This window comes from Mauremys reevesii, linkage group 1 (assembly GCF_016161935.1).
Source record: "Mauremys reevesii isolate NIE-2019 linkage group 1, ASM1616193v1, whole genome shotgun sequence".
Classification (NCBI taxonomy): domain Eukaryota; kingdom Metazoa; phylum Chordata; order Testudines; family Geoemydidae; genus Mauremys; species Mauremys reevesii.
Window position 1 is genome coordinate 27403273 of NC_052623.1, and position 15357 is coordinate 27418629.

The 15357-nt window shown below is 42.0% G+C and overlaps 1 protein-coding gene across 8 annotated transcripts in view; it reads right to left on the reverse strand.

Annotated features, from left to right (window-relative positions):
- PICALM (phosphatidylinositol binding clathrin assembly protein) overlaps positions 1–15357 on the reverse strand; it is a 128459-nt gene that overhangs the window by 26750 nt on the left and 86352 nt on the right. For 3 of the 8 annotated variants that reach the window (XM_039511654.1, XM_039511664.1, XM_039511644.1), the window contains exons 13-17: positions 11129–11278; positions 8526–8606; positions 4366–4473; positions 773–904; positions 647–677 (exon numbers count right to left, since the gene is read on the reverse strand). In XM_039511654.1, coding sequence (XP_039367588.1) covers positions 647–677; positions 773–904; positions 4366–4473; positions 8526–8606; positions 11129–11278 — 502 coding nt within the window. The remainder of the gene's footprint in view (positions 1–646; positions 678–772; positions 905–4365; positions 4474–8525; positions 8607–11128; positions 11279–15357) is intronic. The other 5 variants (XM_039511712.1, XM_039511671.1, XM_039511686.1 and 2 more) reach the window with 3 other exon arrangements.

A 15357-nucleotide genomic window follows, 5' to 3' on the forward strand; every position in this document is an offset into this window, starting at 1 on the left:
CCCACAGAAGCCCTAACTGGATTGACAGGATTCTGTTCTTTGCAGTGGTGCTGGAGTTGCTGAGGCTAATTGTGCTTGATGTTAAATACAACATCAAAGCTGATCACAATTATTCTGGATCAGGAGTTCACTTTCCTCCTACTGGCCCATCACACCCCAGATTTCTTAAACTTCATGGGATACTACACACAGCTAAATTTATTTCAGGTGTTTGGAAATGGGACGTGTTGAGGTCTGTTAAGGAGCTGCTAGTTATTGTAGGCATGCATTGTAATACTAAAAAAACATACTGAATGACCAATAAACTACGTATTTTATGAAGTTTATTCACTAAATAAGAGCAACAGGCATCAGGGTCCAGACCAATTAACACAGTAACAGCAACAGGATTTAGACCTAAACTCTAATCCGAGCGTTGTTGCTGCTGCTGCCCTGATCCCACCCCACAAGTAGCTGTGGGTCAAGTCACTTCACCTAGGTTTCAGTTTCCTCCTCTGTAAAATGGAGATAATACAGATTTCCTCAGAGATGCTGTAAAGATTAGTATGCACAAAGTGGTTATGAACATGAAGTGCTAAATACTATCAAGAATAAGCCGTTAAAAATCCAAGAAATTTTCCAAGTTTGATTAAAAACAAACACTCACTTTTTAGTAGTTCCATTTCCAATGCCCAAATCTGCCACAAAATGGGGGAAAAAAATTACTGAAATAGCCTGTTCATTTTATACAATTACACACACACTTATCTTAAGATTTCCAACAAATACTTACTGCCTACGAGGTTGGCTAAGGATGAATCCAGATCATCTGATACTAACTTGTTAGGTGGCAGCTTGGCAACCAGAAGATTCTGGTTTTGAGAGGTCACTGTTGGTTTTAGGAGTCCACCTAATTCATCAAAGCCTTAAAATGATAAAACACATAAAACAGGCCTTAAATTTGAGGCTTCCACTGAAGATCAGATTACACATTTACACCAAGGGGGGAGGGTGTAAGGAGTCCAACAAAACATTGGTTAAAAATATGGAAGACTGAATCAAGTGTTGCACAAAACTACAGTATATAAAGGGAATAAAGCCATTACACCTCAACTGCAAACAGGGATATTAATGGCACAGAAGAATAGCTGCTTTGAGACTGATCCTTCAAACCCTATGTGTGAGAAACTCCTATTGAATGCAATGCAAATTCCAAGTATGGAAGGTTTTCAGGATAGCATCTATAGTTTTAAAGGTCAAAACTCCTCTAAATTTTCCTGTTGCAGAAAAAATTGTGCCTTTTTTAAAAAAGGCACAGGAATGCTAACCCAAAGGTGCATAAAAGATTTAACTACTGAGTGCTCAAAAGAATTAAAGGTACTCAATATAAATCCAATTTCTCTGTTAAGTGTGTACCAACTGGCTTTGGCAATTTGCTATCTTGATCTTAAAATGATCATGCCCTAAAAAAAGATTACGGTCCAAATTATTTAAACACAAATAAAAAAAATCAGAAATAAAACAGATTTGAAAGCTTAGGTTAACTGTTAACCTTCGGTTAATTAATAAGAGAGAAGGTTCTCATGGATCAGAACCCGTTAAAAGATAGGAAACGGTCAGTTTTCACAGTGGAGAGAGGTAAATAGTGGGGATCCCCAAGGATCTGTAATTTGACCAATGCTGTTCAACGTATTCATAAATGAACGGGAAAAAGGAGTAAACAGTGAGGAGGCAAAGATTGCAGTCAATACAAAATTACTCAAGACAGTTAAGTCCAAAGCAGATTGCAAAGAGATCTCACAAAACTGGGTGATTGGGCAACAAAATGGCAGGTGAAATTCAATGTTGATAAATGCAAAACAATGCACACTGGAAAATATAATCCCAACTATACATAGACAGAGACAGGGTCCAAATCAAGAATGAAATCTTGGCATCATCGTGGATAGCTCTCTGAAAACATCTGCTCAATGTACAGCAGCCGTCAAAAAAGCTAACAGAATATTAGGAACCGTTAGGAAAGGGATAAATAAGAAGACAGAAAATATAATGCCACTATATAACTCCACGGTACGTCCACACCTTGACTGCTGCATACAGTTCTGGTCGCCCCAACTTAAAAAAAGATACATTAGAATTGGAAAAAGTACAGGAACAAAAATAATTAGGAATATGGAAGAGTTTCCATATGAGGAAAGATTAAAAAGAGACTTTTCATCTTAGAAAAGAGACAACTAAGGGGGGGGATCTGATACAGGTCTATAAAATCATGAATGGTGGGAAAAAGTAAATAAGGAAGTGTTATTTACCCCTTCAAATAACACAAAAAGAATACGGTAAATTCATGGAGGATAGGTCCATCAAAGGCTATTGGGATGCAACCCCAGTCTCTGGGTGTCCTTAAATCTTCTGATTGCCAGAAGCTGGGACTGGACAACAGGGGATGCCTCATTTGATAATTGTCCTGTTCCGTTAATTTCTACTGAAGTATCTGGCATCATCCACTGTTGGAAGATAGGATACTGGGCTAGACAGATGATTGGTTTGACCCAGTATGGTCATTATTTTAAACAGTGTAGAAAAATGCCTTTTAATTTCACAGCACTACACAGTGAAGACAGAATTTAACTTTGTAGTTCATGGCATATTAGGTTAAATTATATAGCCTTTTGATCCGGTAAGTAACTATGGCCAGTTCTGCAAATATTTATGCATGTGCTGAACTTTGTGCTTAGTCCCACTGAAGCAGTAAAAAATAACCTGTGTGAAGTTACTTGCATGCATAAGCAGAACTGGTTGTTAAATTCTGAAGCAGTTTTAGAACCGGTTGTTAAGCTGCTTCCCTGCAAGGGGGTGCTGCGGCTTTGGTGGGCTCTGGCTGGGAAGTAATGTAATTCCTCCTCTGGCCACCGGGGGCGCTGCGGGAGCCATGTGAGCCACTGCCTGGCCCTGTTGCTGCTGCTGCTCCCCCGACCCCTGGGGCTGCCGCTGCTGCCTGGTGGGTCCCCGGCTGCTCTGCTGGGCCTGGGCTGCGATCTGCGGCTCAGGCTGCTCCAAGCTGCTCTCCTAGTGAGTACCCACCACCCTGCCCGCAGCCAGCCCGTCTCCAGCCAGCCCCGCACCCCCTGCCCACAGCCAGCCCCTACCATGCCCCCGCCCTGCCCACACCAGCCCCCGCCACAGCCCCTGCCCACAGCCAGCCCCCGCCACAGCCCCTGCCCTATCTCCAGCCAACCCCTGCTCCACCCCCTGCGGCCCCACCCGAAGCCAGCTAGCTCCACACCCCCGTCTCCAGCCAGCCCCTACCTCCAGTCATTCCCTGCCGTCTCCAGCCAACCCTGCACCCCCTTGCCTCCAGCCAACCACACACCCTCCTGTCTCCAGCTAGCCCTGCCCCACGCCCCTGTCTGCAGCCGGCCCCACGTCCACTGGTGCCCTGCAGTTCCCAGGGCAGTAACCCTGCACACCTGCTTCAATGAGGGGGGTATGGAGCAGCTGGGACCCACACATGTGCACACCCTAGGGTGACGAGACAGCAAGTGTGAAAAATCGGGACGGGGGGGTAATAAGGAGCCTATATAAGAAAAAGACCCATCTGGTCACCCTAGCACACCGCCAGGGAGTGGTGGGGACCCACATATGTGAAATGGAGCTCATTTCTAGTTCAGGCCCATCTTTTTAATAAAGAACTTTAGGTGGGGTTAACATACAGATGTATTTTCCTGGACATGTCGGGCTTTTTGGTTCTTAAATCGTCGTCCAGGAGAAATTTTTAAATTTTAAAAATTCCTCCCGGGAAAATACAGACGTATGGTAACCCTATTGGTACAAAAAATACATACTGTGGCACATCCCTTAAATCAGAACCTTTTATAGGGAACCAGTTGTTAAGATTTTGGCAGCTCATCACTGTGCATAAGTGTTTGCAGGATCAGGGTCTAAATAAAAGGCGTGATTCTAAATATTATAGAGCAATCCCTGTAAAAATATTCAGTAGAAAGGAACAGCTCTTTAATTAGCAAAACACAAAAAAGACATTCAAAGTGAAAGATGCTGCTATTGCAAGTTTAACTCCACTTTGCTTTCACCAGCTGGAGTTGCTTCATAGCAATCTGCATTTGTTCACACCAGAAACAAACGTCCCTAGCCTCTGTTTGCCAGAAACTGGGAATGGACGACAGGAAATGGATCACTTGGTGACTACCCGTTCTGTTAATTCTCTCTGGGGCACCTGGCATTGGCCACTGTCAGAGGACAGGATACTGGAGTAAATGGACCTTTGGTCTGACCTAGTATGGCCATTCTTAAGAGATCTACCTTCCACAGATGCCCAATAATTAAAGCACATTTGTTGCCTACATTGATATTAATGAAAGCCTCTCTTACCACCAGAATCTACGACGACATTAGAAGATTTGTTTCCAAACACAGACTCAAAGTCAACATTAAGGCCAGCTACGGGCTGTGGTTGAGCAACAGGAGAAGGAGTGAACCCTGAACAAAATATAAAGAGTACAAATGGATTATATAGCAATTGTTCTACAACTCCACTTTCTGTCTGAAAGAGGATATACCAACCCATGTGTATAGATTTGAGTATTACCCAATAGCTGCAATGACTGAATAAGTGAGTGTATGGAAAAAAAACTCTTAAAGCCCAGATCACTCTCTGAAGTAGAAATGCACACAGGAAAGTATCTGGGTAGTGGTTTGCTCCAAGTAGTGTTTTCCAAATCCATTTTCCTTCCCTTAAAAGGGGCTGCTTTTTTATCCCCAACAGATTCCCAGGAGGCAAGGTCAGCAATATACAGGCACAGAATCCCAAGACACTAACTGTTTTTTGGTGATACTTAGGGCATGTCTGCATTAGAGGCACTACAGCAGTACAGCTGCACTGCCATAATGTAGAAATGCTTTCCTACATCAATGGAAGGGGCTTTTCTGTCTATGTAGATAATCCACCTCCACAAATAGCGGTACGTAGGTGGATGGAAGAATTCTTCTGTCAACCTAGATACATGTACACCGGGGGTTAAATCAGCTTAACTACGGGGCTCAAAGATGTGAATTTTTCACAATCCTGTGCAACATAGTTAGGTCCATCTAAAATTTTTAGTGTAGATTAGGACTAAATAATATACAGCCTTTTCTCACCCAATGCTCACAGCTGTGCCGCCACCACCACACTTTCACATAAACGGAAAGTGGGTGGGTAGAGAATCCTCCTCAAGCTTAACCCTGTGCATATAATCTCCCTGTCAAATTCTCCCATGTCTCTATGCTAACAGGTGGAGTGCGACTACTTAACAGCATGGTTTTATTGCAGCAAAAATCACATTCCTAGGGCAGATGTCTCACCAATGTACAAACAAAGACAATCTACTATGAGACAACTGATAATAGAAGCTACTTAGACACTGTTACTACCAATATTTTTATAATGTCTGTTCTGTTATTTGATACAATTCTATGTGGAACGCAGTAGTCACGATCTCACATGTTGCAAGAATTATTTAATGTTTGTACACAACCACTTTGGAAGTTTAATATACTATTAAGTACTAGGTAATAAGTGGAAGTTTATGACCCAGTTCACTATATTAAATACAGGAACATAAAACCAAAATTAATACTGAGTTTTATTTGAAGTGTATATTGCAACCGTTGCCATTTTACTTTGGTGGATAAATAAGCTAACTATTACATGAAAGGCTCCATAAAAATATTTAGCATTTTAAACCTTGTTTCCCTGACGAGTGTAACAGTAGCAACTCTGCTTTTTATACCACAGAGTCAAGGAATGGAGATTAGACAATATCAAGTTTACCTAGGAATAAAAGTATCTTAATCAAAAGAAAATTGATCAAAGACCATACTTTTCCCCCCCACTTTTCTTACTTCTGTTAAAATTTATCTGTTTATCTACAGTGAAAAACTATTTCACCTCAACACAATTAGTGTTTAAAGTTGTTTAACCTTGACAAAATACAAAGCTCTTGGAGAAATAAAATTTTGTTACCAGTCACACCATTTTAGCTGCCTTAAAGGAACACACAGTTAAGTCGAAGCAAAAGCACCAATAAAGAGCTAAAGAACTGTTAGACAGCTAATTTTTATTACAAAGCAACTTTAAACACTGAGTTTATGGCAAGGCAAGGGAAATAAGTCCATTTCAGAGATTTCAAATTTTAATGACAAATCTATCTGGCAGGATACAATGTGGCTCTTAAAACAATCTTTGCAGAAACACAAAGATAGACTTTATTTAAATCAATGCTTTTACTTTAGAAAATGAGTCTGCTTCTGCAAAATAAGTGTCCTGCTCTCATGCTTTAGGATTTTTCAGCTGTAAGAAACAAATCAAGAGAACAGCATCAATTTCTAACTGTGGAGTGGGGGAGGTCAGTTTTACCCTGGGTTTCTGCCATCAACCCAGTCAATTACTCAGCCATAAGTTTATTTTGAAGATTTTAGCAAGTGAGGAGGGAAAACCCCAACTTTAAATCCTTAAGGGAGTTTGTGTTTAGCAAAAAATAATCCCGCCGGGAAGATGAGAAAACAGGAGTAAGCAAGAACCCGTGATTCTGCATGTTTTTCTTGATAGAGAGTACGGTTTTTGCTTTGCATTGCTTTTTCATTAACCTTGAAATGTGCATGGAAGAATTCTAATTAAATGCTTGGGGGACTCCATCCTGGGAAGCAGTGACTCTGAGAAAGATTTGGGGGCCAGAGGGGATAATCAGCTGAACGTGAGCTCCCAATGTGATGCTGCAGTCTGGAGAGCTAACGTGATCCTTGGATGGATAAACATGGGAACCTTGACTAGGAGTAGAAAGGCTATTTTACTTCTGTATTTGCCACTAGCTGCTGGGATACAAATCAAGTAGGACATTGATAAATGGAGAAGGTTTAGAGAAGAGCCAGAAGAATAAAGATTAGAAAATGCCTTATAGTGATAGAACTCAAGGAGCAAAGTCTATTTATCTTAAAGGAATGTTAAGGGATGACTTGATCACAGTCTATAAGTATCTACATTGGGAATAAAAAGGCTCTTCAGACTAGCAGAAAAAGGTACAATACGATCCAATGGTTGGAAGCTGAAGCTAGACAAATTCAGATTAGAAACAAGGCATAAATTTTTAACAGAGAATAATTAACCATTGGAACAATTTACCAAGGGCTATGGTGAATTCTCCATCACTGGCAATTTTTAAATCAAGACAACTTATTTTTTTTAAATATGCTCTAGGAATTATTTTGGGGAAGCTGTATGGCCTTTGGTACACAGGTGGTCAGATGAGATATACAATGGTCCTTTCTGGCATTGAAATCTATGAATTACCACCCAAGAGGTTAGTTTCTCTAACTTTAGCAATTCCTGTATACTTCACTGAAAGGCAATTTTGACGTGTCTTCAAATAACTCCTGTGATTTTTCAGATAAGACACCCCTATAACAGCAACAGGGCCCATAATGCACAGCCACACCAGACAGCCAGTGATTGACAACCTATCTAATGACTTGTAGACACACTATAATGTCATTGCTGGGGTTGCACAAGTATCAGGTTGCTGTATTGACACATTACAACCATGCAGTTGGAGAAACCAATAATTTCACACAACAGATGTCCTTAAACAGTGGACTCACCTAGCACAGAGGGGCTCTACAACAGAAGCAGTGATAAAGAAGGAGGGAAACAGGAAGGTATGCCAGCAAATAAACCAGTCAGCAGAACACAAAAAGAACCTCTTAACTAAATGTTGGTATCTTCCTCATCCACCTTAGAGTACTGGGGTAGGGTAAGATCACTTGGGAATAGGGCCCTGTGTAAATCACTATTTTTTTTTATTTTTTTTAAGAAAACACTGTAAATGGAAAAGTATTGAATTTCATGGAGTTGTACAGAATGAGTTTTACAACTATATTTAATCAAATTTGCAACTAAAATTAGCAGCAAACACAAACACATGCAGTTCACTAAATGTTTACTTCTGTCACATGCACACAGCAGTTTAATCTTCCACACAAACTTGTAAAATTCATTCCATCCTTGAAATTGATTAAGGTTATTTTTCATATTTAAAGACTTTGTTGTAGACATTCTTTTTAACAAATGGCATTTCCACAATGCCTCTGCCCTCTGTGAAATCATGATTTACACAGAGCCCTGCTTAAGAACAAACAAAATTAGAGCCTGCTGTCACAGTTGCTTTTCATAAGGAACTGTTCAGTGTGGGATGAAGCAATGGTAGAATATTAGAATGGTGTCCTTGAAACAGAGGAGTTATTTACTGCACATTAGTGCTTAAAAGAAACATTTAGCACACGTTTAAAACATAAGGTCTTGTCAATCACTTGTCTATCTGCATGATGCATTTAAGGTAAGCAATGATATATGAATAATTGGAAATTTGTAGCCAATGTATCAAAACAATGCAGTTTTGTCAGCCAACTAATGCACCAAGAGGTTTTCCCTCTTCTAGGCACATATCAAATTAATTCAAGTTGCCATGTCTGTGATAAAACCATATCACGTTACCTACCTCCAAATAGACCAGCTACAGTAGAGGGCTCATTGCGGAAATGAGAAGCATTAGGATAAGCTTGAGGGCCACAAAATGAATCTGGTAAGTCACATCACAGAACAGAAAGAGCAGAGAAAGAATAGGGAGAGTTACAGAAAGAAAAGAACCAAAACATACTATTTATTTTGTCAAATACTTTGAACTGAAATTAAAAACACTAAACCTGTGTATGCTCTAATCATAAAACGGAACCAAAGGAGGCAACCTAATATATCAAACACCTTAAAAATGGAAATAAAGTTTTATATTATCTAGAACATCAAGGGAAAGACACTGTTGCAAAATTACAACTAAACAACACGTACATTTTTTAGCTCAAATGTCATGTTTTACATCTTTGGAAGACACAAATGAGTGTAAAAACCTCAAGTGCCAACTATTTATGCTAAACAATCTGCTCCACCTTGCATTTTACTGTGACACAGGGAGTACCTTTCCCAGACCTGAAGAGGAGCTGTGTGTGGCTCAAACACTTCTCTCACCAGCAGAAGTTGGTCCAATAAGAGATATTACCTCACCCACCTTGTCTCTGTAAAAACCTTAAGGCATTTTCTCCAATACCTGAAGTATAATAATACAGTTGAATAGTAGATTCATATTTTGTTGCCACAAGGGGGTTTAGTTCAGCAAATGAACTGAAATAATCTAAAGAACCAGGAGTTATCTTAAAATCACGTTTACATTGTAGCGACCTGTTTGTACTACTACAGTTAAAGTAGTGCATATGGGGCTTTTTTCATATTAAAAACCTAGTTTTCAGGGAATTATGATTTGACTATAAGTATATACTCTAGGTTGTGACTTGGTTTTTACATACTTATCAGGGCTCCCCCCGTCAGATCAATTTCAAGAAAGATTTTTATTGTGAAAATAAAAGCTCAGCCAGTCTGGCAAGACTGTCTTCAGAAATAGCTTTACTCTTAAAAACAAAAGCTGTCATGTAATCAGGGCCTGCTCTAGGCACCAGCAAAGCAAGCACGTGCTTGGGGCAGCACATTTTCAAGGGTGGCATTCTGGCCTCTTTTTTTTTTCGGGGCTTCGGCGGCAAAAGCCTAGAGCTGGCCCTGGCAGCAGCAGCGCGTCGTGCGTAGTGGGCACCCTGGGGCCTCTGCAGTTCACGCTGTCGGGGAGCAGCGCCACACTGTGTGGCCGGGCTGAGCGGGCTCCAAGCAGGGGACACTCGGGCTGGGGGCTGCCCCATGGGGCGCACGGAGCCGCCGGCAGGTGCTGCAGGGCAGCCGCCCCCCAGTGCCGCAGCCAGGGCTGGGCGAAGCAGCCCAAGCCGCCCAGGGACTGCGGCAGGGCAGCCAGAAGCAGCAGCAGTGGGGCCATAGAGGGCGGGGCCCGCGTCCTGCTCTCCGGGGCTCCACTCCCTCTGGGGCTACCCTGTCCTGGCTCCTCAGCCCCCTGCCGGGGCGGTCCCCCAGCTCTGCCCTCCAGGATCCCGGCTGGTCCTGGAGCTGGGAGCCCTGGCTGGACGGACCCTCGGCTGAGGTGCGGCCCGGGAGCCCCACTACTTACCCCGACCCTGCCAGCACTGGACCAGCTGGAGGCAACGGGGGAGCGGGCAGAGTCAGCACTGGCGGAGGGGCAGTAGGGGGTGTAGGTGGTGGTGGTGGGGAGAGAGAACCCAGTGCTAGGGTGGTGGGGGGGGGGGAGAGAAGAGAGCCTAGGGCTGGGGCAGCAGGGGGTGCGGGTAGTAGTGGGGGGAAGAGAGCCCAGGGCTGGGCGGCAGGGGGTGAGCCCAGGGCTGGGACGGGAGGCAGACAAAAATTTTTTTGCGTCAGGCAGCAAAAAACCTAGAGCCGGCCCTGCATGTAATTAGTTTTATTTTTTATTCTTTTTAATAGGTTAACTGACAATTCTTCACATTGAGAAATAATCTAATTATGATGTACTTCCCCAACACAAGTTTTAGGAGGCTTTTTAACATAGCAGTCCTGATGTTTTGTCTACAGTGGCTAAAGGGGTCTGTCTGTGTGTGTTTTAAGCAAGTTATAAATGGTGATTTATATGGTAAACTAGTACCTGTCCACTGAGTGAAGAAGAATTTTTAAGTCAATAAAGTAACAAGATATTTTAGATCAGTGATGTCAATATTAATGTTATCTCCACAATTAAAAATTACAATTTCTAAACAAAAACTCCATGCCTCCAAAGAAATTCAGATTCAACTGCCACGTTTACAACAAGGTCATGACAATCTGACAAAAGCAAAAGCGGCATTTTCATCCATTCTCATTCTTGCATGCCTATGAATTTTACGAAATATGGTCTTTAAATATATTTATTTCAGAGCCCTTTATTACATAAGCATACTTGAGCAGGAATGCTTCAACTACAACTTTGAAATGTCCGACAGACTACTTAAGCAATGATTTTTAATACAGCTATGATAACTTCTAGTACATCTAGTTCTAAAATGAAATAGTGAGCCCACACCAATAATCAAAAGTAGAACACAAATTTTAGTTTGTTTCTGGGGAAAAAATTTACTTGATTAAAAATAATTCAATTTCTGAAATATTTTATAGCCGTTATTTAGCTAAAAGGTACATTACCAACAAATATTTCATGGGTGGGTGTTCTAGTGGTGAAAGTAGATACATCAGAAGATACAGACAGATGAACAGCATCATTAGTTTTAGTGAGGAAAGGATTTAGACTTGGAATGGCATCATCAACAGCATCAACAGTAGCAGAGAAAGGATCTGTGCAATGCCAGCGAGTAAGATAAAGAAGAAAGGAGAACTGAATTAGTAAGGAATTAGTTGTTAGAAACAGCAGAAGAGATAAGAGTTCACATTGTTTTCCTCTCTGGGCAGCAACTGTTTTAGTCTGTACTGCATCTAGAACAACAGGTACTGGTTCTGGAATGCGATTCCAATGCATTACCATAATACAAATTAATAATTTACATGGCAGAATTGTAAGCCAGTAAACCGGTGAGAAAAATCTAAGACAAAATTACAGCCTTACCCAGTCTCTAAATGCCATGTCATTTTCCAGAAAGAATATATGCAAGGACGGGATTGAAAATACCATACTTGCTTCCTGTTTCTACAAAGAAAGCCTCCCCATTACTTGGAACACAAGCAGCAATAAGCTCAGTAGGAATGCAGCACTGGCTGCTTCTGCTTCAAGAAGCAGAAGCCAAAATTGAGGCTGCCTGCCAAAAAAAAAAAAAAATCCACACTGGGGTTGAGGCTTGACAGTAACAGGAATATATCCAGCTAAAAGAAGTCAAAGATGGACAAAAGGGAGTTCCAAATCCTCCTGAGGTGTGCTGGTAAGGTATTCTTTTCCCTCCCATCCGAAAGCAGGAAAAGAGTAGGGCAAGCCAGTCAGCACCAACCCCATGGATTAGCAGGCGGCAGAAGGTGGGTTAGTGTCACTGCTGCCTCAACCCTATGTAAAAGGCCTCAGATCTCCCACTGAAATGAGTGGGAGTTGGACCTGGCTTTTTAACTGCATTTAACTATTTTAAATAATACAACTATACAGGAATTCCTGAATAACAGTTGTGATTCTGCTATTTTTAGTAGCAGTTTTCAATTTCTGGCACTTTTACACTTTGCTGTAGAGACAAACTGATTTCATCCAAAGCTCTTGCAGATCAAACTAAGACTTGTCAGTTTCTCAAATGCAACTTGCAAAATAGTATATACTCAGCATGAATCTGAGTTAATTCATATCAATTTGCCACAACACGTACAGTATAAGATAGGCTAAGTCATAGCTTTCAGTCTCACCTTAGCCCCGAGCAACATGAAACTTCAGAATTGTGGCTGCAATTTTTCTTAGCATCTAAAAACACTTTGAAATTGGCTTCAGACAGACTATTTTACACAAAAAACCCACAGACCTGCATTTGCCCCAGATTCAGTTTGGTTCAACTGCAAGAGTGGAATAGCTCAGAGGCCTTGTAAGAAAATGGTTTTCAGTCAACTGCTTGACAAACAGTGCTTTAGTAAAGGACAAGCACTATTAAATAATGCCATAAGATTATAAAATGGCAATAGGAAGTCCTGTGCTCATGTGCCTTACCCACAATTTAGGCTTTAACATCAAAATCTTGTAATCATTGTCTGCAATGGGCGCTAATACAAGAAAATTTGAGCTCTGGCACAAGCAGATTAAAACAGTGTAAATGAAATTAGATTTTCATTTGACATCCTGCCCTTCTAAGTTGTGTCCTCTCTTGGTTTGTATTTCTTTCCCTTGTAATCAACAGAAAATAGAACATTTAAGACAAGCTATGGTTAACTCCAAGTTAATGGAAGTTTCAAAATACATCGTCTGCCTTTTGATTTCTGAAGCTTAAGGTACATATTGGCCAGGGGCGGCTCCAGGCCCCAGCATGCCAAGCACGTGCTTGGGGCGGCATGCCACAGGGGGCGCTCTGCCGGTCGCCAGGCGTCTCCGGTGGACCTCCTGCAGGCTTGCCTGCGGAGGGTCCGCTGGTCCCACGGCTTTGGTGGAGCATCCGCAGGCACGCCTGCGGGAGGTCCACCGGAGGCGCAGGACCAGCGATCAGCAGAGCGCCCCCCGCGGCGTGCGGCCGTGCTTGGGGCGGCGAAATGGCTAGAGCCGCCCCTGATATTGGCACTTGACAAACAGAACACACACACAAGTCAGTCAACTAAAACACAAAGTATGGACCTTTATAGTTTGCAAATACTTCATTTTTTTAAATTATGTACCGACTATTTAATTAAATAATTCAGACAAAAACAGCAGAAGATGTAAGAGAACACTAAAGAAAGCTTTAAAAATGTTGATCCATTTATGTTGCTTTAAAGGTATTGTCAATTGAGCTCTTAGTATTTTATGTGCACAATGAAAAGGCTACTTAACACATTGGAACAGTGTCTGTTCCCTGAACACCAAGTTTCAGATTGCATTAGTATTGTTTGTCCCACCTGAATGTTAACACTGTCAAAACACTAGTAAAAAGCTATAAACCTCCTGCCCATTTTTTTCACTCAGATCTTAATTTTTGAAAATTTTAGATTCTACCCACTCTGTCCCACCTTGATTCCAATTAATGTATTTCCATTTTTGTCTAGCTCTCAGTGTGACTTGCTGTACTTACACTTCTGATATAAGAAATGCAATTTCATCAGAATGAAGTCCATTGGGTTCATTTAGGCCCTTACATACTCAGCGTGAGAAGCATGACAGAGAAGCATGCTCTCTTGCTAGCAGCAATTTTCCGTTCTTAAAGCCATGTTCCACCCTTGGATATGCACAGCCCCCATTTAACATATGAAGATATACCTATCTCATAGAACTGGAAGGGACCCTGAAAGGTCGAGTCCAGCCCCCTGACTTCACTAGCAGGATCAATTTATTTCAATGGGAGCCCTGCTTGCACAGTGAAGGCAGAATCCGGCCTGTATTGGAGCTAAGACTTTTTTCCCCCTCCCCCAAACAGTCATTTTCCATGCCAACTTCTCTTCACAAATAACTGTACTATAAGTATTTCAGCAACAGCAAAGGACAAAAGAAACCCTCAACTTTTTCAGTGGCTTCTATCATGTTATTAAAAAACCTCTTAAGTGACTCAACATGTTCCCGCTCTTGAATAGCTGGTCAACTTGTGATCCCCCCAGCTCTGAACCGTTTGGAAAACTAGAATCTCAAGACACTACCAAAATAATAATGCCCTTGTAGCTGGCTGCACATCCATCTGCACATCCTTAATGGATTGGTGAATAAAATTTTCAGACATACCTAACAGATGTAGGCGCTCAAGCCCCATTGTAAGCCAAGTTATACCTGGTCCATTACCCTTAAACTACCACATATACCCTTAAATTATCATATTCTCTAGGTACAAACATTACCAACATTAGAGATTTACCTAAGGGAGGGATGCTGTGCAGTGGTTAGAGCACAGGACTGGAAATAGTTCAGGTTCCAATCTTGCCTCTGCCATTGACTTGCTGTCTGATCTCAGGCAAGTCACTTAACTGCTCAGTTTCCCCATCTGTAAAATGGGGAAGAGGAAGTTACTCACCTTGTGCAGTAACAATGGTTCTTTGAGATGTGTCCCCCTACGGGTATTCCACTGTAGGTGTGTCTGCGCCCCTCTGATTGCTACCTAAAATTGCCAGTGTCCATTCGGCCTGCAGATGCGCTCTCCCTCCCTCCCTCCCGCTCTGCCTCGGGGCTAACTAGCACTGCGTGGATGAACTTTCTTCAGTTCCTTCTCTACTGCAGACCCCCTTTGTTGAGAACTCCAACGCAGAGGGGAGGAGGGTGGATTGTGGACTACACATAGGGACCCATCTCGAAGAACCATCGTTACTGCACAAGATGAGTAACTTCCTCTTCTTCGAGTTGTGTCCCTATGCATGGTCTTAGTTTATGCGCAATGTACCTCAGGTGGGATGTAACCAGGATTCATCACCACTCCACTGTAGGTGACTTCACAGCTGTATCCTATATGGGGGGCTGGGGCTTCAGAGTAGAGTCTATTATTGATGATAATACTGTGGAGCCAAAGATGGTAACAGAAGTCTCAAGTAATCACATAGTGTTCCGCAAAAGTATGACCATAGGCCTATTTGCAGCTGTGCAGATTTCTGGGCTGGGAACATCTTTAACCAATGTGACTGAGGTAGAAATGGATCTTATGGAGTGTGTGAGAATTCCTGATGGAGGTAGCAGGTAATGGGCACAATAACAATAGTTAATGCAGTTCAAGACCCATTTGGAGAGCCTTTGAGCTGATATTGCGGAGACCTTGGATCTATCCACAATGGAGAGGAAGATTGCAGTAGAT